General features: G+C 42.8%; 1 protein-coding gene across 4 annotated transcripts in view; it reads left to right on the top strand.

Moving 5' to 3' along the window:
* The first annotated feature begins 1,797 nt into the window (after positions 1–1,797).
* SNX10 (sorting nexin 10) overlaps positions 1,798–27,905 on the top strand; it is a 36,283-nt gene continuing 10,175 nt past the window's right edge. Inside the window, exons 1-5 of one of the 4 annotated variants that reach the window (XM_061375092.1) lie at positions 1,798–1,821; positions 17,511–17,561; positions 23,411–23,497; positions 25,941–26,041; positions 26,699–26,797. In XM_061375092.1, coding sequence (XP_061231076.1) covers positions 17,538–17,561; positions 23,411–23,497; positions 25,941–26,041; positions 26,699–26,797 — 311 coding nt within the window. In that variant the 5' untranslated portion in view covers positions 1,798–1,821; positions 17,511–17,537. Of the gene's footprint in view, positions 1,822–1,986; positions 2,081–8,209; positions 8,317–17,509; positions 17,562–23,410; positions 23,498–25,940; positions 26,042–26,698; positions 26,798–27,905 lie in introns of those variants that run through there. The other 3 variants (XM_061375095.1, XM_061375093.1, XM_061375094.1) reach the window with 3 other exon arrangements.

The raw sequence follows: 27,905 nt of genomic DNA, 5'->3' as shown, positions 1-27,905 counted from the left end.
TTATTGAAACCAATCTACAAAGAAATCACTTGCCAAATACGATGTGAAAAGATGGTTGAGAGACAATTGTTTTACAGCACAGAACAAAAACCAGTAAGGGGAAATATTTGCAGACTTTCTTCTTCTCACTCTTTTCTTATGCCTTACACCTTCTGCAACATGAAAGCACCGAGCATCTTTTAGAACTGAAGTCACTGACAACTCCTGTCATTATTTATTGATGCTTCCTAAGAGTAATGCCTACGAATCCCACTGCAGCCTAATGCTGCATGATCTCCTTCCCTCTTTAGCTACAGAAAGGAAACTACAGGCAGTCTTAAAAACATGTTTCTGTTTATTTTGTGTCCATAATGCACTATGTGGGTTTGTTCTTTAATTCTAGTCCTTTAGTTCAAAGAATTGTACCTTGCAAATTTAAGACTCCTCCATTTAATCTGAATATTCTCATAATGTGATGAAGCAGTCAGGATCTGGATAGTCCTGTAGCATTTTCTGGATGCAGAGCTTTGTTCCAGTCTCATGAAATAGTTGAGGGGCTATAAATGTGTGGCAGCAGAACCAGGACTCTAAGTCTACCCGTCCGTGTAAATGGATGATCGCAACTGCAGCAGATTTAATCTGAAATAAGTCAAATTGATGTCAAGATAGCAGATTAATGATTTATTTCAGTGGAAATCTTCAGAGAGCGCTGTCACGGAATGAAGCCCCCCCTGTATTTTGGCTGAAACATGGAGAAAATACCTTATGCGGACTGAATAACTCCCTGAAGTGCAATCAGTTTACCACAGCATTGGAAGGCAAGTTCTCAGCATAGAGAAAGAAGTCCCCTCAGACCAGCCAACGCCAGCAGCCGGCCACATCATTCATACCAGCACTACAGCTGCACCCCCAGAGGGGGTCACAGCAAACCTCTATGCAAATGCATTCTCAGACGTCAAGTTAGGAACCAATGCTGCTGGTGTGAAAAAAAGGTGGATGGAAATAGCATGAGAACTTCACCAAAATTGCACAAGAATTTCCTTTATGTAAATTCACAGCTGGCAACAGAACTTAATTTGCAACATCAGTTTTCTAAACAAAGAAAAAAAACAAACAAAACCAAACTAGCAAGGAAACAAAATCACTGATGCATGGATTTTCTTATATAAGTAAAGCTGAAATAAACCTTCAGAGAGCTTATGTTCACATATATATATAAAATTAATTTATCAATCTCAATTTCTTCTTTGAAAGCGATTTAATTCACCTTAAAAACAATTCAATTTAGCAACTTAATTTCTATTTGATTTTCTTCACCTTTAAAACCTAAATTAATGGGATTTGTAAACCTTTTTTTTTTGTTTGGTAGAGATTTAGTTCACTTTTAAAAATAATTAATTAATTGGATTTATCAATTGTAACTTCTCTTTCTTTTTTCCCCCCTTCTCCCACTTTACTAAAAGGCTCCTGAATATAAGTTTTTTGAGGTGAAGGCAAGGCATCTCTGCGTTACCAGAACACAGCTGGGAAACACAGGACTTCAAAATTAAACAGTCACATGGGAACCCACTCGGCACAACGCGGGAAGATCCGGGCCCGGATGCATTCAGATCCCCATTCAGATCCGGTCGCGTCCCGATCCGTCTCTTTCCGCACCACCTCCCCACTTCCAGCTCCAGCCCCAGAACCAACGCGCTCCCGGTGATGAGGTGGGCGGGGCCCCGCTCCCTCGCCCCGCCCCCTAGTGCTGACGCACCGCCTCCTCCCCGCCTCCTCCCGGCCTATGGGCAGCAGCGGGAGCGGCGGGGCTGGTTCTGTGCACGGCGGCGGCGGTGGTGGTGAGTGGGAGCGTGGTGGCGGGCGGGGGTCGCGGTGCCCATGGCAGGGATTGCCAGATCCTCCGGTAATGCCGGGACCACCCGGGCTGTGTGCGTGTGTCCGCGTGTCCGCAGCTACGAGCGGCGGCGGGGTGGGTGCGGAGCCTCCGGGTTCCCGGTGCCGGTGGGCGCTGGTTGGGCTCTTTAAATAACCGGTGGTTTAGGCGGCGGCTTGGAAAGCCCGGGTCCAGCCTGTGAGAGCTATCTCAGAGCCGCCGGCTGCGGTAGGGGTTGGTTCCCCCAGGGCTCTTAAAATGTGTTTATTTCCCTGATCAGTCGTAGAGGACTCGGCTCTGGTTCACGGCTGTGTAAATGGCTGCTCTTGGTAATCGTTAACGCCATGCAGTCATAAACTTTGACTTAAATAGTTCTTAATCTTGCTTTGAACCAAAGGTTTTTGTTTTGATAAAGCGAGACCATTGCCTTTAGTTACTTCTTTTTATGAATGTGCAAAAGCTCTGCACGGGTATACATCATATTATGTATATTCATTATACTGTGTATATACACTATATTGTTACATAAATACATCGTTATTGTGTATATACATTATATTACAACGCATATTGCCGTGTATAGTTATATATAATTATATAACATATATAATGGCAGGATTTTATATTAAATACACCATATTTGTTGTACATTTTCATTAGTCAGGAGGCTGCCTTACTGTTACTTAAAAAATCTGTGTGCTGTTTAAGTTAAGCAGCCTGAGCATATTTAGGTACCTATGAAGAAAGCCTATGCAAACAGAGCACACAGCTGAAGCTAGATAAACCAAAGGGAGTTCCAGGGACTGAGTTGCTGGGTTTTCCCTGGGCCGTGTACTGGAGTTAGGCAGCGAGGGAGGCACTTGGGCAGCTGCCTGCGCTTTTCCTTTAAGCGCCTGTGTTTCCTTGTTGTTTTGCCCCCACTTACTGGAGCAGCCCCATAGAGACAGGCAGTCGCCATCAGATCAGCACAATGGGCTTGGGCGTTCTCACAGCTCCTTTGAGGATTGGGCAATTTTAGGTAAATATTGCTTAATTCTGCTAGCAGTGGTGAAAGGCAAAGGCAGGCAGAGGTGCGGAGCCAAGGCACTGAGGGTCAGGGTCTGGCCCACTCGGGTGCATTTAGACTCCCATCTGGGCACATGCCAACATCACCTGTTGCCCAGGGGAAAAAGCAGCTTCAGTTTTCATTGCCCACTCTGCTGCTTACAGTGACAGGAAATAGCTTAAGCCAAGAGGACGGTCTTCCTATTTGTGCTAGGGAAAACTGAAACTAAAAGTAACGCAAGGTAGAGCTTTATTGCATGCCACAAAACTGGACTTCCTTTAGAAAAATGGAGATACCAGTGTTTTCTTTGTGTAGAAGATGGAAAGAATATTTGTGCCTACTTCAGCCCAGGATGTTATTTATTATGCTTGATTTGAAATCCAAGAAGTCTCTTGTTTATTGTATTTTATATTGAATCCAAGAAGTAATTACCTTTTAATGCATTTGAGTGTAAAGATCTTGCATTGGTAAGCAATGCTTGTGTTAATATAAATGCTGTATTACCTTTAATGTAGGATATTATGATTTAAAATTTTAGTTGCAAAATAATGATACTTAAGTATTTTTTTAAAGGAGAAAAATGTTCTGAAAATATTACTACTAAGGTACTAACAACGTAATCTCTCCAGTGCTATAGTGTAATTAGAAGACAGTTGCACCTGGAAGCCTCATTACTTGTGCCCCATGGTAGGAGCAGTGCAAGTATAATCAAAAAGGCAGTATGTGGTCCCAGTGAACTTATGAAATAGATAGAAAACAAGATGCTATTTGTGAACATAGGCAGAAATAGTTGTTTGATAAAGTACCTCCAAGTGTTCATACAAGTGGAAATTTCATTATAATTTATATCGGTGTCGTGGTTCCTGTTTCATTTATGTCTCTGTAGTTTAGCTGCTGTTAACTCCTATCAGCTGAGCTTCTGGAATTAAGGATTTGTGCTTCTGTACCACTACAGAACAGCAGCTGCCAGCTTTCAGATACTCTATCCTAGAATTAGCTGTTTTGTGATGGAATCTGCTGCAAAGGTTTTTGTATTTGGATAAGATAGCGATTTATTGAACGATGTGTTGGTTTGGGGGTTGGGTTGTTTTTCTGAATGGTACAATCGGTCAGGAATGTTTATGGTATGGTCAGTTGGGGATAACCCAGCAGAAAGCTGGAGTAGCATAATTTCACCACGTTACTGTGTTTCATGAAATACTGTCTGGGTAAGCTGGGTAAACATTGCCTTTCCTCTTTAAGGCCTCTCTTTTTCACCTTCCAGTACACTTAAAAGTAGTTTTCAGCTATGCTTTCCTGCATTAACTCCTGAAGAATGGCTATTTTCAAGGCAGCACATTTAGACAGCCCTGGTGTACCTGCTTAAGCTAGTTCTGTGATCATCACGTGTCCACCCTACTGTGATGCTTTTGGCATGGACACAGTGTACAGGTCAGACATGACCACTGCCCTGCTGTGTTCCACACTCTAAGGTGGGATTTCCGCTCCCAAGCAAAATGCTATACAAAGCAAAAACCACTTGGGGATTTGGGTCAAACTGAGTAATTCTCAGGCATAAGAGGAGGTGTAGCATTAAATCAAGCCAGCAGTTGGCAAACATGTGATGTGACCCCTTGGCAGTGTGTCACCATCTAGGCAGGACTGCTGTGACTGGTGCAAGGTGAACAGATGAGGACCAGAACATCACAAGGGTGAAGGCTACATTCCCAGACATTTTTAGGGCTTAAATTGCTGCTGTACATGGATCTCTTACAGAAGAGCTCTTTTCTGCCCAGAAAGGGTTGTGGCAGTCATAATTTTAAAGATTCCTGCATCCTTTTCCTAGTTGAGCATCCCTAGAGCATGTTTCCTTGATGCTTGCTTCCTTCCTTCCTTCCCCTGGCTGCTTATTGCCTATGCCATATAGTAGCATTGCAGTTGGCCTGAGGGTCAGCACCTCCTGGTACCAAATACTCTTGCTTCACTGTGGTGTTCCCCTCTGCCTGCCCTTCTGCTGATCCTCTGATCCTGTGGGAGAAAATATCAATACAGAAGTTGGGCCTCTCTGACCACAGAGGGCTGAATCTGTCTTGTAGCCCCATTTTAGTCAAGTTTTGCTTGATGCTTTTCTTAATTGCCATCATTTTGGGCTACCATAAACTTCTCTTCATATGGTTTTGTAATTTTTCCATGTGAAAGAAGGAAATGCTTCTCTGGAAGGCTGATTTAAAGCAAACAAACCAAAACAATAACAATGAAAAACTACAAACAACTAGAACAAAATAAAAAAAAAACAAAACCACAAAACACACACAAACCTCTACAATGAATCCCAAAGTAAAAAGATTGTGAACATTTGCTCAGTAAATGTCCTGGAGGTGTTCCTTACTTCCTGGGATTAGGTAGGTAAGATAGGGCAGGTGACAAATCTGATGATGTATCATATCTCTGCAGTGTGTCAATCACATGGATCTTATTTCCGTGCATGTGGTACATAGCATGCATACACTTTTGGCTTCTGTAAGCAGAGAAGTAAAGAGATCTGGTTAATTTAAGTTATTGTGGTTTTTTTTCTTTCTTCTTGTTAAACATTTTGCATCTTTTTATTAGAAAAATAAGTCAGCAACTTCTTTTTTTCTTCCTCTCATATTAAAAGCACTAAGAGGAAAGCATGGCTGTGTGTCCTACAGGAATTTCCTGACTTCTTGGCAGGATAGCTTTTGGGCTAGAGAAGCAAATCCTGCTACATGAGTGCAGAGAACTACAAGCACAAGTATGGTGTGTCGTATTTGGCTCTGGATCTTTGTTATGTTCCTTGCTAAATCTGTATGCAGTACTTAAGACTAGAAACACCATTTGTAAGCATTCTTTTTCCCCACCTTGGTGGGGGGGGGAACCCCAACAAAATCAATCAAATGAAAAACTTTTGATTAATTAATACGGTTAAAGGAATGTTCACGTTTTGTGTGTATATAGGCATTGAAGTACAGGGGAGCAAAAATAAAAAGACCCGCACTCATGCTGGAGATGCTGCAGATGCTGCAGATGGAGAAGGGTGTCCTGAGTGATCCCACCACACTGCATGTGGTGCCAAGGTGCTACCTGGGCCATATCCATCAGCTTCAGCATGGGCCAGTTGCCCAGGTGTGGATGGCCACTTTCTTTCAAGGGGGCTGTCTGAGGGGATCCAAGACATCTGTATGAGTCTGGCATCCTGACACTGACCTACAGTTGGTGCACCCTCTTCTTGGGCAGCAGCTGAAGGTTAAGTAAGGCACCTTGTGAGCATCCACAAAGACACTGAACACTTACATTTAGCTATTTGAATCCTGCTTGTCCAGATTTCTGCAGAGCAAGGGGTTCAGTGGGAGATTTAACAGAACATAATCTAGTCATGTAGTCACAGGTAGTGTTGTATTTCCCACCATGTTCCTCCAGTGATCCTCTTTCAGCTTGGAGAACTTCAAAATAGTATTTCTGTTTGTGAGGTTTAATTAACGATATTTATTCATGGAATTCTTAAATGCCTTTAGGGCTTCTGGTTCCAGAAACCAGTTTCCTTTTAGACTTTGTTGTGCATGTTCTCCACAGAGCATGTGCTAAAGGAGTAAGTAGCCCATGCTGTCTGCCAGCCTCTCTCTTGACCCTATATTTGCTCCTCACTACGCTCACTCCTTCAGTACTTACAGGACAGTCACATAAGGAACATGCAACCTACCTTTCTGCTTGTTGTCTCTTGTTTTGCTGATAGCCTGAGGTTAAACAGGGTCTGTGCTGGGACTGGCGCTGTGCAGGTATTGCTCAGGGTGTCCATACACCGGCATTGCACATTGTCTTATTGACATCTCGATGCAAGTTAACCTCAAAATGTCTCCCAGTGTGGCAGACAAATTCATCAATAGACACAAACCTTGCAAAAACCTTTACAACCCTGCATCGCCCTCTGGGCCTGCCCCAAAAGGAGGGAAGGACTTGATTGCTACAGCATCTTCATGTGGCTGGTCAGTTGTTCAGCAGGATGCATACTGATGAGTTTCGTTTGTTTGAAAACAAATAAACCACCAATGATTTTGTTATGGAGCTTCTCTTTGGTAGCTCTTGTGCATAAAAAGAGAACACAGTTTACTTTCCTTGTCTGCTTTTTGTGGTATGAAGGAGTTCTTGGTTCTTGGCATTTAAAGGATTTGTGGCTTAAGAAAATTACTTCTTCCTCTCCCTTTCTTTACCAGACTTGTCTAGGAGGATACACTCACTCAGAGGTAAACTACTCTTCAGAGCAAAATGGATGTTTTATTCCTGTAGCAAGGCATCTGTTTTACTATGGAGTTAACAATGAGTAATATACTGTGTGTGTGCTGCAACGCATCCTTCAGGTTCAAGTTCCTGCACCTCCTTTCCCTCAGGGAAGCCTTAACTACTCACCTACCTTGTTCCTGTGTAGAACAATAGTCACCGGGTTATAACTTTGTGCCTTCTAATAGCCTCATCATTTTAATTGCACAGTGGTGATGTGTGGTTTCAAATTAGTCATAGCTTTGGTGCTGGTTTTCAGCTGTGTTCCCAGAGGGGAAGGCTTTGCTTTCCCAAGAGTGGCATGCCTCTTCCCAGGAGAAATGAATTTCTGCTAATAAGGCACACAAAGGTGAGGTAGTAAGGGGACTGTTGGTTACAGGGAGAAGGGAAATAGCTGTGAGTCTCGGGTGCTGGAGAGCATTCTGATAATGCCAGAGCCTATGGTGTGCCAGGCATGTGCATGTATAAATAGTTGCATTGGCATGTAGTGTCATTGCAGTCATGCTTGCTTTGAGAACAGCTAAATGTAATAGCCTTGTCTCCCATGGCATGGAGGAACGTAGCTCAAACATACCCTCACATGACTTCAGACATATGAAATAATGACACTGGTGTTTAATGGCTGTAAAATCAGTTGGTTTGCCCCCCAAGAATTTATAACTACAGTGGATTTGTTATATCTGTCAGGTCATAGTGAAGATTGGTTGTTGGATAGAATCCTAGAATGGTTTGGCTTGGAAGGGACCTTAAAGATCATCCAGTTTTAAACCCCCTGCCATGGGAAGGGACACTTCACTTTGAGGGAGGTTCCTCAAAGCCCCCTCCAACCTGGCCTTGAACACTGCTGGGGATGGGGCAGCCACAGCTTCTCTGTGAAACCTGTGCCAGTGCCTCAGCACCCTCACAGTAAAGAACTGCTCCCTATATCTAGTCTGAATCTATCCTCTGTCAGTTTAAAGCTATTGCCCATTGTCCTATCACTATTTGCTGTTATAAAAAGTCTGCTATTTCTCTCATCATAGGTATATTTGAAAGGAGGATCTGTTTGACCTGCTGGCCAGGAAAAGGGTGTCTACACTGGGGGTGTACTCCAAGGCTAAATCTTAGAGTAAGGATGCAAGATCCTCTCCCAGCTGAGGTCTTTCTGGTGAGCTTTTCACAGCTGAATCACAGGGGTTTAGTGCAAACCCTGGTAAATAGGTGTTAATAGTTCAGGCCAGCTTGCAAACAAAATATCTTGACTTTCTCAGGAAAAGTAGCCTTCAACACATGCACCAAACCTTGTAACTCATGCAAGATAACTATAAAGAGCATTTTTGGAGTACTGTGGACTATCTTTAATAAAATAAAAAGATAGTCTTAAGGCTTCAGTCCACAGACAAATTTTGCCTTCCTCTTTGCTATGAATTAAAATATCAGGTTTGAAAAATATTAATATGCTTTACCATAGCTTATGTGTATAAGCAATAATTTTCTTTCAGAAGTGATTCTTCCGTATTCCCCAGACTCTCCAGAACCACAGAACTCTTTGTCCACGGCAAGTTTTGCACATTGAATATCTTTTATTAGAGTAACGCAGCTGCTTGAAAAAATATAGCTTTGAGGCTTAACAGGCTCTGAGGTACTTTCAAGTGTACTTCTAGTCTCTCATACAAGACACTATCTCTGCTTTCAACACTGTCTTGTCTATGCCCTTAGACCATGACAGCAACAAGTACTAGTGTGTTTCTGAACACTGCAGAATTCTTTTGACCACCTGAGGATGACTGAAGCTTCTATCAATCTAACCTTGGGTGATAACTGACTTGTCTGAAATACAAGTCTGTTGGCAGTGTGGAAAATGGTAATTGGCTTTGGTGTGTATGATTCACTGGATTTCTAGCAAAGATAAGCTCTAAAGATTGCTGTCTTTTGCCCATAAGCTCAGCTAAACTGGGTAACTTTCGTTCCTTTGATAGCCTTATTCTCTCTTCTGTGCAGAAGAAATTCTGGGTTTCAGCAATCAGTTAATAGCTGGCTCTTAGAGTTGCAGAAGTTGTGTTGTTTTTAGGCTAGATGACAACCATTCCCCTTCCTGTTTTTCTGCTAGATCAATAAAACAGACCTTATCAAGGGTCACTATCCTTACAGAGTATTTTCAAGGTAGGTAAAGCACTTGCCTGTATATAAAGTGCTGCAGGATTTGAAACTTGCCTATAAAGCAGAGTATGTCGTCAGTAGCAGCTACTTCCATTTCCACTGGCCATAGTGTCAGAGTTGCATCAGTAATGCAGAAAAGTTACTGGCAGTGACCAGTTAATCTGGGTACCTGCAGTGAGGCTTTCCTCTATAGGCTTCCAGTTGTGAAGGATGTGTGGTAAGTGGTGCCTTCTGCTCCTGCCTCATCGAGGCTATTCGTTTTGTTGAGTTGCCTTGATTGTGGTTTTGTTCTGAGAATCCTGTTAGCTCTGGACTGAGAAGTCGTGGTCCCCGCAGCATCATTGTGATTCTGCAAAATGGTAGAGATGGAGAAGATCCCTTGGTGGTTGGCAGGTCCCATCAACAATGTGGTAGACATTTACTGCGGATTTGCCTGTAGGATTTGAACATGCCCATACCTAATGCGTAGGTTTCAACTGGTATAGCTAAAGGTGTGATTATATAAAGTGAGTTGTTCTGAGATTGGATTGTACTAACATTTTTGGTGTGAAGTACATGCATTCAAGTGAACCTGGGATAAGCCTTAATTAAACAATACAAACCAGTTTCATCTCAGACCATTGTTTTCACATACAGTCTGAACTGACCAGGTTTCAAATTAATTTAAATCTGTGCATTCTGTTCATTTAGGCAGCACCTGCTTTGTGAGTGGGAAGTTTTTCTCCTGCCGAAGGCAGAAAATGTCCTTCGGACCACTTAGAGGTCTACTTAAAATAACTGTTGGAAAATTACCATGTGGGTTTAGATAGTGTTAAAGCAAGCCGTGGGCCATATTTGTCTTGCAGACATGAAGTTTTCTACCTTTGCTGCCCTTCCAGCATGACCTTGAGTCAGTGTTGGTTCCAGGTAGGCCAGGGACTCCTGTGACTTGGCTGTAATGGTAGAGCAGTCAAACCCAAGTGCTGCTTTTCTGAAAAGAGTTTTCTGTACCAGAAATTTGCCTCCCATGCTTAGAGTTGGCCAAGGGCTGATGCCAGTCTTGTGAAGTCATGGTGCAGCAGTGGGGTCCGTAATTGGGGTGAAAGTAACCAAAATCACACCTTAACATTTAGTACGCATAAAAGAAATGAGAAGTAGACAGTCCACAGATATGGATAATAAATCACTGATTTTCAGCCTGACTTTCTTATTGGTCAGCCTTATGAAAAGTTCCTCTGGCCAAATGTTGTTTGTGCCTCAGAAATGTCTGCTTGAGCAATGAGTAACGCTATTTACTTCAGAAATACTGTTTTCATTCAATGGCACCAAGCAAGCTTAGCAAGAGAACAAGGCCTGTTGAACAGGCAAGCTGCCTGATCAAGTTCACTGTTAATACATTCTTAAATGGTTAATTTAACTGTTGATAGATCCAGCTCATAAACTAGTCCAATGTATGGATGCAGCTACACAGATGCAACACAGGTGAGGTTTTACAGTAATGATGGGCCATCTGATGCACTCCTCAGGGAAAGAGAGACTGAAGAGTGAATTGCCATGTGTGAGAGACTGGGCATCTAATCCATCTGTACTCCTATAATGGTCTGTTATGAACCCGGTCAGCTTAAAAGACCCCAAAATACAACTGTTTGAACAGTTGATTGAAATGATTGATAAGCATGCTCTGTTGATGGCAGTTATTTCCTGTTCTTCCCCCCTGTTTTGAGCTGCATTATAGAGACTGCATAGGATCGATCCGTCTCAGGATGTTAACTATTAATTTTATATTTGGCTCTGTCTGTGCTTGGTCTTTCCCAGCCATCTCCCCAGATGCACCTCATGAGACTGGGGCTTCTAATTCTGTGGTTATGACCAAGACTATCGCGGTTGGTCGACTTTCCTCTCTGGGGACAAGGCCAAGCACCCACACTTCCTGTGTGGATGCTGAGACCAGGTGGCATGTCAAAAAATAGGTAGTTTGGTACAATAAAGGAAATCTGCAGCAAGAAGAAAATCAAGCTAAAATATGCAGTACTAAGTAACGGCAGTGCAAGCAGCAGAGAAGATTCATATCGTAAGTTAAAGAGCTCAAAATGAGCAAAACAAGAGAAATTTCCAGCACAAAGATTCAAGATGCTCCAGGGGGTGAGTCACGAAAGGGTCAGGTGATGACAGCCTCTGCACTTGAGAGACTGAGAAAGAAATGTTGCAGTAAGACTGCACAGCATCTCCTGACTTCTGCACTGCTTACTCAGCAGCAAAGATAGAGCTTCCATCAGCCCTTCTTTTCCTGAGATAAGTAAAAATCAGTTATTACAGAGAGATAGAATGCAATGAAATATTTAACTCCAGTAAGAAACGTTGATTTTTTTTTTTTAAGAACATAAAATATATTTTCTTTGAATATAAGCCCTCCTTCAGAAGCAGCATTTAAGATTTGTCTTGGGATTTTAGTCAGCGTTCTAAAATGCTGATTCTTTTGTCTCTATTTAGAAATCTCTGCTGTTTGGTTTGTAATCCAGTTTGTAAAACTAAAAGTTGTCCAAGATATTGTTTAACTGGCATCATACAAAAATACCTCAGGGTGAGTTATCTGTGTGATTTTATTTGCTGGTTCTCATTGGTGTATCCAGTAAGATCTTAAGTAAGAGCAGAACTTTGATTTGGGAAGTACTCGGGTATTATATAAGCAACTGGTTTTAGGCTGGAAATTACTTGCTACTTTCCCTTTGTTTTCAAAGGTAATTTTACTGCCAATGGTATGCCCTATTTGTGTCAAGTATCAGTAGAAACTCTAGTGCCTCTCCAGTATTTCACATGTTGAGTATGGCTGTAGTTGAAAGATGATTGAATTTCCCAGATTACGAGGGCTGCTGCTGCTTCTGAAATCTGTTTCTCCTAGCTCAAGTTCTCTGGAGCACTGGGCTTATTGGGACTTTACCTTGGAGTTCACCAGTACTTCCCTTCAAAGACTGGCTTATGTCTTTGTTGGCTTTCTGAAAATGCCATAGCAACAAAACCCACAATTATTTACACTACAAAATAATTTTGTGTAGTTTAAGCTATTATTCACCTTTACGTTTGGGAAGAGGAGCACAGGCAGGCTCATGCAGCAGACCAGCTTGACAGGCTGCCTGGAGAACATGGGAGCCAGAGCTGCAGGAGAGTTTTGAGTGGTCCCCAGGTTATCTGCAGAAGCTATGGCAACCATCAGGCCCGAGTAATAAATAATTGCTATTTACTGTTCCTTCAGTGTTTTGACCCACAGTTACCATTCTCTAGGCATTGCCCAGAAGCCCAAACTATCACTGTTTGTATAGAAAATACTGTTGGTATTTTCTAATGCAAGAAACCAACATTTTCTTGCATTAGAACCAACGTGCACTGAACTGCAGAAATCCTTTGGTTGAACATATGTCTGCAATTTGAGACTGAAAAGAAAAAAGGGAAAAGAGGAAAGTGAAGAAACATCTGATGCGCTCTCCCACTGCGAACAGATTTCTTAGTACTTCTTCCTTGTTCATCTTTAGGCTTTTGGAGGTTTCAGACAGGCTTGGTGTGTGTGAGTCATACTGCTGTCCAGCAGTATGGTATTAGCTTAAGGAAGTTCAGAACATGGTATACTAGCACTGTAATTGGAAATTTGTGACCCACAGCTGACACTGTAATCCATGTAAGGTATTTATTTAGTAGGGAGAAGGAAATCTGTGTGTTTGATTAACTCTTTGATTTTGAGGCACCTCTGAAATGGATGAGAATGTATTTGATTTTTTTTTTTTTTTAAAAAGACTCAATAAATTCTTTGATAAACCAGGTCTTAATGGGCAGGAAACTTGCAGCACCAGGGAATGAATGCTTGAGTGAGGAAAAAATGCTAACGTAGTGTTTGAAAAGGAGCTGTCTTATACCTGGTGGCCATAGACAAGCATTTGGCAACCAAATGCAGTGAAATCCTGTAAGGAAAGAGTAGTTAACTGCACATCTTGGCAGTAGTGGCTGGAAGTCAGAATTTCGAGTGCAGCCACAAGAGCATGATTTTTGGCAGTGCGTTTCTAAGAAGCCTTGCAGTTGGAGGAAAGGTGTGTGAATTCTGTCAGAGGTTTGGAAAGCTCTTAAAAGCAATTTAGACAGCGTGCTTGTTTCCTGCTCTGCAGCAAAGTGATTCTGGTGCTACCGTAATGTAACACTGATGAAACCAGTACCTTCAGCCTGGAAAGCGAGATGGATCAAGGGGTACTTTATTTTGTGGACTTCACTAAGCAGTCTGCAGACACCTGAGTGCTGTGCTGAGTTTAGATGAAAATGCTGATGTCTTTCATTTTCTTTCTGCTTCTGATGAGCAGATCTTGATGGCGATTTGCTGAGGGAAGACAAGGCAGATAACCAGCAGGGTAGATGAAAGAAGGAAGGATGCTTTGTGACCTGTGCAGGCTAGAGTTAGTCCTCACCATCCTGTTCATGGACAGTGAGGGACAGAAAGAAGCTCATTACTCCTTGGGTTGACCCCAGGTATTAAACTGGACCAGGTGAAGTACAAGGCATCCTCTTACACTGAGGCTGAATTACTCTGGATTGGGTGGAAGGCCCTGCTTGGGGAACAGCATTTGAATAGGACATTTTCCCCCCCTATCAACAAGAGCAGTACTTCTGTGATGGCAGTGTACCCCATTCCTGTATGTGCTGGGTGATGTTACAATGTGGTCAGTTTGGCATCACAGAATGGTTCATTTTAGATGTATAAATGTATGCTACCTCCATATAGTTTTCTACAGACTGTAGGTTAAAATTCTTCTTTTACAAGTGCTAAGGTAAGCAAAATGTAAAATTCAGGAAAGCTCTTTAAGTATTTAGAGATTTAATTGTGATCTCTCTCTGTCTTGGTCACATCAAAGCTCTGAATGAAAGCTTCATTTGATACTGGTGATGGGAACAACCTTGAAAGTGCAGTTGAGGGCTTTGTGACTGGATAGGACTTTCAATCGTCACCACAGTCTAAAAATACATCCCCATTCCCCATTAGAACTTGAAGGTGGTCCTTTAGTTACATGTTTAGAAATAACCAAAGGTAGGTGGGTGGATAATTCTTGAGCCTAAGATGGACATTTATTGCTTGAGGGAAAACACTGGCCACATGGAATCAGTGAGCAGTCCCAGAGCAGACAAGAACATTTCATAGGCCCCTGCCCAGCAATGAGTGAAACAACGAAATTGCAGTGCAACTGAGCACAGCTACTAATGAAGTGGCCGGGAGGGCTCCCATAGTTTGTGCTGTTCCTATGGCAAGTTGTCATGGGTTTGTTTGTGGTATTGCCTCAGTTTTCATCTTTCAGTTTGATAAGGTAGGGGTGAAGTTACTTTCTCTATTAAGAGCAATCTGCTTACATGATAAAGGGATATTCCCCTAGTAATATTAAATAATCTGGTTTAATTTGGATTTTAAAATATGAAATAAAATATAACAGTAGTATTTATCTATTATCCTTACAAAGAACGCTGCAGTTTATCTATTATCCCTAAGAAAAAAAACCTGCAGTACTTGTGTATGGCTTCCCTATCCCTGATTTTTTTCTGTTTTAGGCTACAGGAGGCATGGCAAGTCATCTTTTTTGCATTTGGGTGGTGATTGTTGGCGGTTGTGGAGCTGTTCCCTGGCAGTTTTGTTCATTATGCAATTAACAACCATCTAAAATCTATACTGCAAGCAGTATATGCAACTAATAATAATAATGTAAGTCCTTTTCAGGCTGCTAATAGATCAGAAGCAGAACAAAAACTTACTGGGAGCAATGAGGTTTTCCCCCAGTCACAGCAGAAAGTGTTTTATCAAAGCTACAGATCTACCACTGCCTGTTTTGATTCTGTTTCCCAGCACTGTTTCATTTCTGTGAGCGATTTATTTTTCTGATGAGTAAAAAGCATCCTTGTGTTTGTCTTCGGAAGGCAGCTTCTCTCCATCACCGTTGTTTTGGGTAGGGTTTTTCTAAAGATAAAAAGGCATCTTCTTACGCAGACAGCTGAACTGTTCTGCTTTTCTCGTTTCTACATGTGTTAAGTCCCCAAATGCATGCCTTGCTACCAGACAGAATACCGCATTCAGTATGTTTCGAGTGACTGCAGCATGACTGGAGCAATTTTGGAGTTTCTGGAATCAGTGGAAAAGGTAGCTTTGGTGGGCTTGCGTTTCCTTTTTACTTCCTTTCGAATTACTTGATGGAAAAAATGATGTATTTCAATTATTTTGGGGAGGTTGTTGGTGCTGAAATATTCATTTTAATCATTAAATATTTAAAATCGTGATGGCTGTTTGGAGTTTAAACTGTTCTTTCTAACCTGCACCAGCATATAACTCATTCATTAGAAGAGCAGACGACAAGATGAAATGTGGTATTTCAGCCCTGTTATTCACTGACAGTGTCAGGAATGAAGTATTTTGGGCTTGCATAATTTCTTACTTAAATCAGCTAAGAGGCAGGGGAGAACAAGCCTGCACAGTCTAATAAAGGTATAGAACTGGGAAAAATACATTGAATTGCCATTTAAAAAAGCACCACCACAACACATTCAGCTAGAGCAGAAAAACCAAAACTGTACCTGTTTACAACTGCACACCAGTTAGCATAAATGCAGTGAGTAAACTAAAAAAGGACAATTTAAAAGGAGTGTGGGGTTTTTGCTATTCCTCTGTGCCTTTATCAGTGCCGTCCGAGTTATAGAAATGAAATGGTGGCTTTATGAAGATGGGAACCGTACTGATGGCACTTGTTAGGATGTGAAGTGCTGTGTATGGACATTTCTGTTTGGAGACAGAGCATCCTATTTTTATATAACTGATCCTAGAGAAATTTGACAAAGATACATTTGTTCCAAAATAATTTCCTGGTCAAATGGATATATGTGTGCTTATCTTTGTGCTCTGCTTTATTAAAATAGGTGAAGTTGTAATTTGAAAGCTAGGCATTTGTAAGAGGCATTGGGCAGGGGTTGGGTGTCCAGGAATCCTTAGCTGGGTTTGACCTAGATGTATAGTTGTATAATAACGAGAGGCTACAAGCTGTGTATTGCTAAGCCTTAGCAAACCGCCTCCAAAAAACACAGCCATGAGTCTTGCCTGGTCACATGTGAACAGTTAGCAGCCATCTGGCAACAGCCTAAGAAATCTGCAGATTCACCTTTTCCAGTGCAGGGCACCTGCCTGGAGTGATGCAAGGGAGGATTTTGCCCAGTTTCTCCTGCTCAAGTGGCCTCCATCCTTACTATGGCACCGGTATAGGGGAGTTGTGCTCCTGGGGTGAAGGAGGGATCCTGTGTGGGTGCTCTCGGTTTGGGAGGAGGAGGATAACTTTTAACAGGAGGCAATGGGGTGTGCTTATAGCTCAGAGTAGGTGTTAGCTGGCAGTGACTGGGTGGCATGTGGGAGAAGGGGAAAGGCAAACTGCAGATCTTTTGCATGGCAGTTGTTTTTAGGCAGGCAGTGTGTATGTAAGCTAGTAAGTGAATGAAGCTGTCCTGCTCCTCCTGTGTGAGTACCTGTCCAGAGCAAACCGGCTGGTTTGCAGGACTGCAGAGGTGGTTAAAAATTCATTGGAATTTCCAGTGAAAGAGGAGACTTACAACATGAGTTAATGGTGGGTTTTTTTTGTTTGTCCTGGCTATGCTATGCAGTTCCCTATGCTGAGGTTTGAACACCACATCCACCATGGAATGTAGCCTGAGTGAGCTAGCCTGCAGGATCCAAGCAGTTTGTCTCTACTTATCTCTGTTTCAGAGAAACGGTTGAGAGGGGCTCTTGATTCTGCTGACTCAGATGTTCCAGTGTCTGTGGACCTTGGCCACAGTCACACAGACCTGTGCTTGGGAACAAGGCGCAGGCAGCGCTGCCTGGGCTGTCTGTGCACTGGGGATGCTGGCTGTGCCGAGCTCCTGGGAGGCGGGTGCAAGCTGAGCCCCAGGGCAGCTCTCGGAGCAGTGAGAAGCTCTGACCTCCAGAGGTGGACAGGCACCACTGGGCTTTTGTGTATGACAGAGATCCTCAGAAGGGGATGAACTCAGTGCTTCTAAAGCAGGATATTTTTAATGAAGGAACTCTTAGATATAATTAATGCAAACATGTTTTCATGGTATGTGTGCCACTTTCCGCTCTTTACTAATGTCTAGTAAAAGTACTGATGACCTCCGAATAACCACTGAATGCCAATCTCATGTCTGTTTAATTTTTTTTTTTTCAGATTAATATTTTAATACAAACCAGTGAAGATGACACCAAAACACGAAAAACAAGTAAGTCATGTTTAAGCTTTAATAAAAGGATCCTAGATTGGTGGTGGTGGATTGAATTTCATTAAGGGTCACACGGACCAGGAAAGATCGGTTGTATTCTTTGTGCCTTTGTGAGGGTAGAGGATGTTCTGGAGTGGTGCAGTGACAACTCCTCCTGTTAAAGTTGATGGAAGAATCAAATATTCACTGGATCAGAGATAAGGCAAGTAAGTGACTCTGCAATAAGAGACTTGGATGCTGAGACAGGTAGAAGAATTTGGATTTCTCTATTCTCTCCATCAGTCTTGTAGGACATAATGGGTGGAGCTGGGTCTGAACTCTGATTACAAGGCACATGGACCACAAGAATCACACTTGCACATTCACTTTTGCTCATTCCCAACGAGCATTAAAAGTTGCAACAAATTATTTTGTCCCAGTCATAGCAGACTCGATGATGTCCCAGCATGAAAACCCCTGTGTTCTTTGTGGTTGATCCTTTTGGAAACAGGCAGCCTGATGAGAAGCTCAGTTTTTCTCAGCTTTGTGGAAAATGACTCCTTGGGGGTTATTGACTAATTGTATGTGTAACCGTGGCACTATGGAGCATGAGGTTGTCACCTGATATGGTCCTGGGCAAAGAGATTTGAATTAAAATGCAGCTGGAATGATTGATGCAAATAATCATCCAGTGCGAGATTATTTTTGCCCTCCTCCTTGTGGTAGATTCCCCCACCCCCATATTAAAAATAGATGTTTCCCTGTCAGATTTCCTGTTTTCCTAATAGGAAAATGTTAAAAATAGGTTTCTCAGAAGCACAGGCTTTATGGTTAAATTCTATGTAGTATAGCTTCTGGCTTATTCTTGTCTCTGAGCAATCCCTTGCATTGTGCCAACCCTAACTATTCTATGATTCTATTTCCAAGAGGAGAAGGAGGTGCTGGGGGAAAGTTAAAGACTTCTTCTTGTCTTTACTTCAGCTGCTTTTATGGTGTATTCTTAGAATGGCAGAATGGTTTGGGTTGGAAGGGACCTTAAAGATCATCTACTTCCTACACTCCTGCTACAGGCAGGGACACCTTACACTAGAGCAGGTTGCTCCAAGCCCCATCCAACCTGGCCTTGAACACTGCCAGGGATGGGGCAGCCACAGCTTCTCTGGGCACCCTGTGCCAGTGCCTCAGCACCATCATAGTAAAGAATGTTTTCATAGTATCTCCCGCTCTGTCAGTTTAAAGCCATTCCTCGTTGTCCTCTCCCTACATGCCCTTATGAAAAGTTCCTCTCCAGATTTCTTGTAGGCCCCCTTTAGGCACTGGAAGGTTGCTGTAAGGTCCCCCAAAGCTGTCCCTTCTCCAGGCTAAACAATCCCAGGTCTCTCAGCCTGTCTTCCTTTTGAGGCAAATCCAAATGGGAACATTTCATTTTTCAGTGCTTGCCTCTACATGACCTCAGTGCTGCCCTTGTTCTTTGCACAGGGCTGTAGCCATAAGGAGTAGGTGTAAACCAGGCCTGGGGGGTCACTTTGGCCATTTTGTCATTTATGTGTGACCCAACTACTTGCACTGCTCCGAGTCTTTAGGACATGGTATGAAAATGCCACAAGTGCCATGTCTAAACTGGCTGGCTTAGCCAGGTATTAAAAGGCACATCCAGCCAGAGGAGCTGCTCTGCTGATTCATGCTTGTTAAGTAGTTACAACTACTTTTTGTAGAAGTTACCACTACTTTTGGGGCAGATTTGAATATCTTCATGAGCGTGTTTGGGCCAGCGTGGCTGCTGGGATTCATATCAAAGCTACTGCACTAGAAGTTTGGATAGGAAGTGTTTTGCTTATGAACATGTTACGCTTATCTTCCAGTTTCCAGGAAGAAGGGATAAATGGAGATACCACTTTTTCCAGTAGATCTGTGTTGAACCTGTGTTGTGTCCAGTACAATAGGCCTCTACTACCAAGCTTGAACACTTTGAACTGTCAGCAGTGTGTTCTGCTTTTGAGAGAACTGTTTGGTTAATCATTATAGAACATGTGTCATTCTTGAATGCATGACAGGCATGCAGGTATTGTGCCCCTCAAAAAACAAAACAAGACCACCTCCAAACCTCCAAAATAGGAAGTAGAAGTAATGTGGCAAAATAGCTAGGTCTGTAACCGTGGAAGAACCATGCAGAGCTGGGTGGGGGAAGATGACGCCTTGAAAAGGACTGCAGTTGATGAAATAAAAAGTCCCTGGAACCTTGGCTACCTTTGGGCTTTGCTTTCCAAGTTGTACAGATTAAGTTAGTCTTCATGTGCACTGTGGGAGGAAGAGGTCAGTCTCGCCTCCTCTAGGGGAGTGGTGCATTACTTGAAGATAGACATGCCTATTGAGAGTATCATAGTTTTTATGGCAAGATGGGGAGAAAGGCAGGTATTACCCAAAACTGCTGTAATCTGGTGACAGTGACCAACGAACACAGGATGGACTGAGCATAGAGCAACAACCTAGCTCTGTTTGGACCCTAATGTAACTTATATGTAATATTGGCCTTCACAAGCTTGTTTTTATAGGAATGGGGAGGCATAAACACCTTTTCTGGCGGTGTATCTGCATTTATACTGGGCAGTTGGGGCTGCTTTGAGTAAATCAGTACTGTTGTCCCAGTGAGGTCTGGTATCCTGGAGAAGGCTTTAAAAGGTTAAAAGAAAAGGCGTAGTCTATGTATGCAATGCCACTGTTTCAGAGCAGAGAAACTGTAATGGGAATTGGGATTAATGCTTCCTGGATTCAAGATGTTTATTAGAGGAAGTAACCATAGATCTTGAGAAAGGCTGTACATTTTTGGGTTTGTTTTCTGATTGCTTAATGTTTATCTTGCTTCATTCTGAACTCAGTGTCAGTATTCTTTGGTAAATGAGGGGGGAGGGAGAGAACTACCCAGTCTGCTGCTGAAATCCTGGTGTTCCAAACTGGAGCTGATGATGACTGTGCATGAGGAATGCAGTTTGCTGAGGTGCTCTGCTGTACCACAGATCACTTTGACTCTTGGCTCAGTGATACGCTGCCTGGACACTTGCCTGCCATAGTGTGTATAGCAGCTACCTTTTCCTCTATAGGTAGAGCCTGAAGGGCGTTTGACTTCCTCAGTATTGAAACTGGTGACCGTTTAACTGGAAATTAAAAATGTAGGGTTTTTTGTGTGTATCATCTGGTCTGGAATGATTTGCAAGGTAACCCGTAGCTAACCCACAGCACATCCAATAGCAACTTTTAGCCGTAATACTTTGGTATAACAGATGTTGAAAGAAGCATTTTACTTCTAAGATTATTTTGATTCTGTGCAAAGGAGAGGGTTATAGGAGATTACTTGGAAACTAAGGGATTTGGGGAACCTGAACAAAAGGAAATGCAGTGAGCAGTAAGTATGGCAGTAGATAAAAGGAAGGGGACTGAGGTTAGGTTATGATTAGGCTACATGCAAGATGTGACTTCGGGGCTGCAGTGGTTGAAGGGGAGAGCAGTGCCCCATTTGAAGGTTCCTGGCATAATTCCTCTTCTTCCACTTGCAGGACTGATGCATGTAGTGTCCAGGAAAGAAAAGAAAGTATGTTTGGAAGTAGCTGCAGCTCTGGTGAAGAGTGGGTCATGGGGAAGTAAAAGACTGGGGAGCATAAAAACTTGGGAGAATGTGAAACCACAGATATGAAAAAATGTTATGGTGGGTCTGAAAGTATGTTATGCCTATATATGTGTGCTAAATATGATAGACAGGGAGGCAAGCAGAAAAAACAGCAACCAACAAATGGCTTCCTCTCCTGTGTTCAGCATATTGCTCAGGATCTGCTCAGGACGGGGAATAACTTCCTCATGGTTCCCCACTAGCACTTTTGTAAAAGTAAAGGCATGATCCTTAGCTGGTAGATGTGAGTAGAGCTCTGTTCATTTGTTCCTCTTGTGCCATGTTGGCATGGGGTTAGAGCACTCCAGAGGAGAATCAGACCTCTAGCACTTTTCAGTAAGGAAAAAAACAGCAGAGGTGGTGGGAGCTGTTCAGATGGGCTCTCTTTGGTGAGGTGCTCATGACACACACCGAGAGGGTATCCAACAATAACGCAGAAAACACCCCTTCAACTAGGAGCTGGGCTAAGAGATAAAACCATGAACTCTCTCCAGCCCTCAGGCCACAGGCTCCCCATCCCTGCAACAGTTCTGCCTGGAAATCAAAGCGATAGATTATTTAATCCAGGATGCGAACACACCTCTGCCATGCACTGAGTGCAGTGACCGCTCAGGAAAAAATACGTGTTTTCCTTTCAAGGCTGTTGTTCTCCTGTTGGTCCATGGAAAGTTGCTGCTGGTGGCACACTGAAGTGTGTGGTGGGGGAGAAGACTTGGCTGAAGAGTGAAAGGTTGATTTGACATCCGCAGTTTGGACATGGAGAGATGCGTTTTCAGAGCGTTCTACGTCAAGATTTCTTGATTTAAGCAAAGATGTACTAAAAAAGCGTGTTATATACCAGAGACACTGTCATTCCTCCCACAGTCTGTTCCTGTACCTGACAATCTTGTGCAGTGCCTTTCTCTGGTGGAGGAATGTACCAACAGCTTAAAATGATACGCTTTTCTTTAGCTGAGACATAAAGTGGTTGGCTTAGTTCTTTGGGTGGATAGCTTGTTTATGCAGCTGGGGAATGGCAGTCTGTTCATTTGATCGGTAAACAGCAGGTAGTTAAGCATACTTTCAACCTTTGTATTTTAAAGAAACCTTGTCTTAGTATAAACATACAGATTTAGGAGGCTTTTTGGTTTTGTTTTTTAATACAGTACAACATTTCACATGGTCGTTAGCTGAGGAGTCTCAAAAGCATTTAATTCTTCGGCCTTTTCCAGTTCCTATTGGTGGTGCTTGGTCACATTACAGTAATGCCCACAGGTCTGTCTCACTCCTTCAGGATCCCTCTTAGTGTAAATGTAGGAATTACAAGGAAATGGACTAGATATGACAACCTCTACAACAAATACTCTGTATCATTGACCTCCCAGAATGAGAAGTTCTGGTTTGCAGTGCAGCTGTTTTGCTTTCTTGGGCACGTTGATGAGCAGACTGGGAGAGAAGTGCCCAGATCCTGCACCCTTGGCTCTACTCCATGGCTTAAGTTCCTGGTGTATTAGGAAGTATATGCAGCAGAGGGGAAAGATTCACCCCCTTCCACACAACATCTGAGACACTGGGCTTGAGACCTTGATTCCCTGTGTGCAATCTGTGTCTGGGGCAGTTAATAGTGGGACAAGCTTTTCCAGTGTTCTGGAGCAAGTCATTTGGGGTGTAGAAAAAGGCACTTATTTGGCTCCTCATGGAGATACTGAGCAGTTACCTCATATCCCTGAAAGCAATGGATATAAATAACTGATAAAAAAATAAAGTGCCAAAAAAAAGGGAGCGAATAAAATGTTATATGTAATACTGGGTACATGGGCAGGTTGTAACACATTTTTTGTGAACATTGATTGCAAGGGTGGGAAAATAGTAAAATACCTGCCCGGTTCTTTAATACACGTGTGACTTGGAACGTTAGGTTTTTGGTTTGTAGCTACTGAGACCACCAAATCTCCCATGCATGAAACATGTCTGACTGTTCACTGTATTACTTAATCTGAAATATTCCTCTTAAGACAGAAATTTGGCAAAGAATTTCCCAGTCATGTGGTGTAGCTCAGATGATTCATTGCTTTTTGCTTCTCCTTTTATAGGGTTGCAGGATTCAATAAAGCAGCAGTTCAGCTTTTAATCCGAGCGCAGCAGTTTGTGGAAGAGCAGAGCAATCAAGAGAGTCTTTCAGGCTGCCTTTGTCTTCACAAATTAATTGATTTTTATTATGCACTTGCAGGAATTTGTAACTGTCTTGGTGCGAGACCCCAGGACGCACAAGGAAGACTCATGGCATTCTTACGTAGACTATGAGATATTTATTCATGTAAGTATAAGAATGTCAGCACAGATTCCTTGGGCTCTTATTGCTGCTTCTGTCCAAGCCACAGTTCTCTTTGGGGCGTTAATGGGATTTCTTTATACCACTTCTGGGAGGCTGGAGGATATTATTGTCCTTTTAACAACTGAGACACAGTGGGACAGGTAAGGTGGGTTGGCCAAAGGCCATGCAGCAAGTCTGGCAGAGCTGGGAGTTGAACCTACTACTGTGTTCACATGTGCACTCTGCAGTGCCTTGCAGCAGAGACTATTCTTAGCTTGTTTTTTAGGTTATTCATGGGAGAAAGACTTTATTTTCACGTAATTATCTGGTTATTTGTACTTTAAATTATCCTTAGTTCTTTTTGCCAAGTTAGTTGGTTGCTGGGGTTGTTTTCTGTGTGCCTTGATATTCATGTTATGCTAGTTGAAGGGTGCTTGGATATGTCAAGTAGCTACATTTGGTTTATCCTTGTAGTCCACCATTTGTTAATGGGAATGCACTTGGAATTATGGTTCTTGTGTGTTCTAAATCTATCCTCTATACTGTGTTGTTTTGTTCATTCTTCTTTGGTGAATGATGTGCAGAAGGAGTTATCCAGAGATTTTAAATGCAATGAAAAAAAAAGAAAAAAAAAAAAGAAATATATCTGCTATCAGGTGAGGGATTCGAGAGCACTGAGTTACGTGGCTAATGCTTGGCACAACACCAAAAGCATTTCTTTCCTGTGTGGGAGAGTTCAACATTCAGCATAATGACAGCAAGCAGTCAAATGGTGGCTTATTCGATGTCCATCTTACCTTTCTCCTGTGTGGCAGAACTCTTAAGTCTCGTGATGTGGTTTAGTACTGGTTCCACAGCAGTTTTACTTGTGGTAAATAGGAATTCTGTAGATGTGGTGGGGTGGGTGCTCTGTTACTGTTTCAGAGGTATTGGCACCTCTTATTAGAAGTATATTATGGCTTTCTCAGGGGCTGCTAAGCTGCAGTGGTGTCATTGAGACTCAGTGTGTTGTGGTTTAACCCCATCCAGCACCTAAGCACCACACAGCTGCTCTCTCACTCCCCCTACCCAGCAGGATGGGGGAGAAGAATTAGGAGGGTGAGAAAACTTGTGGGTTGAGATAAGAACAGTTTAATAATTGAAATAATAATAAAAATGTGAAAAGGAAAATAACACAGAGAGAGAGAAATAAAACCCAAAAGAGAGACAAGTGATGCAAATGAAAGCAATTGCTTACTACCAACTGACTGACACCCAGCTGGTCCTTAAGCAAGAGGCCCACCAGCCAACCTTCCCTATAGTTTATTGCTGAGTATGATGTCATATGGCATGGAATATCCCTTTGGTCCCAGCTGTGTCTCCTCCCAGCTTCTTGTACACCCCCAGCCTACTCTCTGGTGGGGTGGAGTGAGAAGCAGAGAAGTCTTTGATCCTATGTGAGCACTGCTCAGCAATAGCTAAATCATCCCTGTGTTATCAAACGCTGTTTCCTGCACAAATCCAAACCATATCCTCATCCTAGCTCCTATGAAGAAAATTAACTCTACCCCAGCCAAACCCAGCACAGTGTTACATGATTCAGCACTGGGCATTTCTGAGGCTGAAAAGCATCCACTCAGCTTCCTACCAGCACAATGCCAAGCGTTTTCAGAGACCAAGTCTCTAGGTTAGTCCTGCCATCTCCAGGCTTCTCCATGCATTCAAAATCTTGGGTCTGCCAGATGTTAGGCCAGCTGGGTTGCCCTTCTGCCCAGCTCTTACAACATGTGGCTTGCTAAACTGTGAAGTATCCCAGGTACTCATCTATATGGGAAAGCTGCATCTCTGGGCCCTCTACAATCTGCATCATGTGGTTGTCTAGGAGTTGTGGCCCCTGCAAGGTGATAGAGGGTGGGTTGGTCTGCAGGCAGATTTATAATGGAGTCCTGTCAGTCATCTAAATGTACGCTCCAGAGGATAATTTGGCAAAAGCATTTAATTTCCGTGAATTGTTTCTCTTTTGATGAATTAGCTTTTTTTTTCCCTAGTGGATTAATAGTGATGTGCGGGAAAAAATCCAAATGCTCCTACTTGCAGAGAGCAGTCACGTTGGTTTCTTTGATTTGATTTAAGTAGATTGCACACTGGAAGAACTCTATGTAGCTGTTTGCGGGATTATAATTAGAATAGACAGAGATCGTATTTCCTGTTATTGCAAGTTGTACCATAACCGAGATCTCTTGCTTTTGAAAAGAAAGCACGCAATGAAATATATTTCCCTGAGAAGCAGTAGAAACTGTCACTGGTCCTGCCCGAGGTAAAGCACAGTCCTTAACCTAAACTGAATTAATGTCAAGCTGTCCATTGGTACCTCGGGGATTAGCATCTCGGGTGTGTTTTTAATGCCATGCCTGCACTTTAGCTTAAGCTGATTTACAGATTGAAAAGGTTTTTGATTTCCCAACAGACAAACAGTATGTGCTTCACGAGGAAAACATCCTGTGTCAGACGGCGCTTCCGAGAGTTTGTTTGGCTCCGGCAGAGGCTTCAGAGCAACGCAGTGCTGATGTAAGCAGCTTGATACAGGGCTAATTAGTAATATGCCAATTACAGAGGGGGAGGATTGTTTCATCATAATTCTGAGAACTACAGACATCCAAGCTGGAAAGTGTCGAGTGTTTCTCACTGCAGAAGTGTATTGTGTGTAAGGCATTTTCTCTGCTTTAAACCCAGAATGGTTTGGGTTGGAAGGAACCTTAAAGATCACCCAGATCCAACCATCCACTAGACCAGGAGGCTCAAAGCCCCATCCAACCTGGATTTGAATGTGGTTTTTAGTGATAGCCTGTATTTGGTGTGCCCCTCTCCAATTTGTAACAGGTTTGATCTGCATTTCCTTTTGCTATGCACAGGTAGCAGAAATAGGAACCTAGCATAAGTGTATGTGTATCCTTTCTTTTGGGATGCGCTTACGTTCTGCAAGGACCATTAAAGACCCAGCCAGATACGCATGCAGGCTTTACAACCGGAACAGAAAAATCAGATTAATTTCCTTTTCCCTTTGAGGTGTGTGAGAAGCCCTCCAGTTTCTCAGCCTTTGATTTCATGAGCTTCTGGAACATGACCCATGATTTGCACATGCTCGGGGTCAGCATTTGCTTACTGAGTTTTCCTCCGCTGATTCAGATTTGGTTTAAACTGTGTATTTCCTTCTTGTTTATAAAGACAGCTACCTGACCTGCCATCTAAGACTCCCTTTTTCAATATGAATAATCCTCATCACGTGGACCATCGCCGGCAAGGTCTGCAGGAATTCCTGGAAAAGTAAGTACAGCCTATCCTGGAGATGTTGGCATTGCTATGATGTCATCAATGTCTGGTTTAATATAGCTCATCTCTGGTACTTGAGAGCCACCGTGTGGTCATCTGTACATGCTACATACTTGATTTTATTTGCACAGTCATATTTCATACACGTGGCTTCAGCTCTATTGGCTGAGAGGAGACTTCAGCTGAGGTTCTATTGTGTTCCACTGGGGTAGCTATAAATAATAGTTTTGGATTTAAGTCACTTTGCAGTTGTGTACTAAGGTTGGGAGATCTTTCACTGTGGCATCTATTTCTATATTTCAAGAGCAAGAAAGATAGTCTCATACAAAGAAGCAGACTTCTCCTCATGTCTGTGGAGAATCAGTGTCTTTGTGAGCTAAGCCCCTGGGAGCCTGTGAGAATTCTGTAGCCAGATCTCCTAACACAGGTATTTCCTATAATACCAGTTACTTTGTTTACCAACCCCACTAACATAAGCAAGCTCTAGCAGCTGTGATCATTTTCAGTACAGCTGCAATGTGTATAAAATCATTCATCAGGCTTAGCTAGAGCCTGACCTGTGTTACAAGGGAGCACTGTATGAGTCTTGGTTCTGCATCCCTTGGTCCCACTGCTGTAACCACTTCACCTTCTGCAGTGGCAGGGGCCCCGCTGGTGTAATTTTCTGCTTCCTCTGCCATTCCCGTGGTACCCTGGCACTGCTGCTGTGGGAGGAGGCTGCTCACAGCTGCTGGGGCAGGAATTGTGTGTACATTTGCAGGTGGTCTTTAGTTACTGCTCGGGGTAAGGGCATGCTGAAACACTGCAAATAGAGACTATTCATCTGCCTTCAGTATCAGTGTCTCTGTGAACTGGAACTGTACAAGCAAAGGGAAAAAGCAAATCATTTAAGCAGGCTTTAAGCCTTGTAGTCAGTGGGTAGAGGAATATTAGACCCCTTTTTTGTTTAAGTCAGTGTATTCTAATTATAAGCCACCCTAACACAACCAATCATTGGTCCTGAGTTATATTTGTTAGGCTTAATAGCTGAAGACAGGGAGAACTAACTGCTGCAAGAGTAATGTTCTGTATACAGTTATATAGTATCTGTGGCCAAGAGGAT

This window comes from Neopsephotus bourkii, unplaced genomic scaffold (assembly GCF_033783945.1).
Source record: "Neopsephotus bourkii isolate Nb327-2 ecotype Australia unplaced genomic scaffold, CSIRO-AGI_Nbou_v1 NB_1656, whole genome shotgun sequence".
Lineage (NCBI taxonomy): Eukaryota > Metazoa > Chordata > Aves > Psittaciformes > Psittacidae > Neopsephotus > Neopsephotus bourkii.
This window is presented reverse-complemented; position numbering and strand designations above follow the sequence as displayed.